General features: G+C 72.8%; 1 protein-coding gene across 1 annotated transcript in view; it reads right to left on the bottom strand.

Annotated features, from left to right (window-relative positions):
* PPP1CA (protein phosphatase 1, catalytic subunit, alpha isozyme) overlaps positions 1 to 202 on the bottom strand; it is a 4,585-nt gene extending 4,383 nt beyond the window's left edge. Inside the window, exon 1 of the mRNA XM_010569884.1 lies at positions 3 to 202. Within this exon, the coding sequence (XP_010568186.1) occupies positions 3 to 202 (200 nt within the window). The remainder of the gene's footprint in view (positions 1 to 2) is intronic.
* Between the last annotated feature and the right edge of the window lie 287 nt (positions 203 to 489).

Below are 489 nucleotides of genomic sequence, written 5' to 3'. Positions count from 1 at the left end.
ACCTGTGCACGTGTGTGCACCGAGCAGCGTGGCAGGGCAGGTGTGCAGGGCTCTGCGGCGTGGTGGCCGTGCTGGTGGCTCCGTGCCTGCCGGTGACGGTGACAGTGACGCCGTGGGCAGCTGGACCTAAGCCGGGGGACGTGCAGCCTGGCAGCTCTGCCACGCTGCGGAGAGGGGGACGGGGACGGCGAGGGGGGGCCATGCCCAGCCCGGCCAGCTTGGGCACAGGGACAGTGGGACAGGGACACCCTGGCACGCTGAGCCATCGCCCCAGGTCCTTCCACGGCAGCACGTCCCCGTGGCCTCCCTGCTGTCCCTCGTTGTCTTTGGGGATGGGGACGAGGCCAGGGACAGGGGTGCAAGCCTGGCTCACGGTGAGGGTGCCAGCGCCTGGCGCGAGGTGCCCGTGCCCCCCCCCGGCCTCGGAGGGGACAATGGGACTCTGTGCCGCCCGCCGTGCCCGCCGCCTAATCCGGGGCACGGGGCTGG

Source organism: Haliaeetus leucocephalus, unplaced genomic scaffold, assembly GCF_000737465.1.
Source record: "Haliaeetus leucocephalus isolate CR32 unplaced genomic scaffold, Haliaeetus_leucocephalus-4.0 Scaffold279, whole genome shotgun sequence".
In the NCBI taxonomy this organism is placed as follows: domain Eukaryota; kingdom Metazoa; phylum Chordata; class Aves; order Accipitriformes; family Accipitridae; genus Haliaeetus; species Haliaeetus leucocephalus.
The sequence above is the reverse complement of the archived record's forward strand: the minus strand, read 5'-3'. Positions and strand labels throughout refer to the sequence as shown.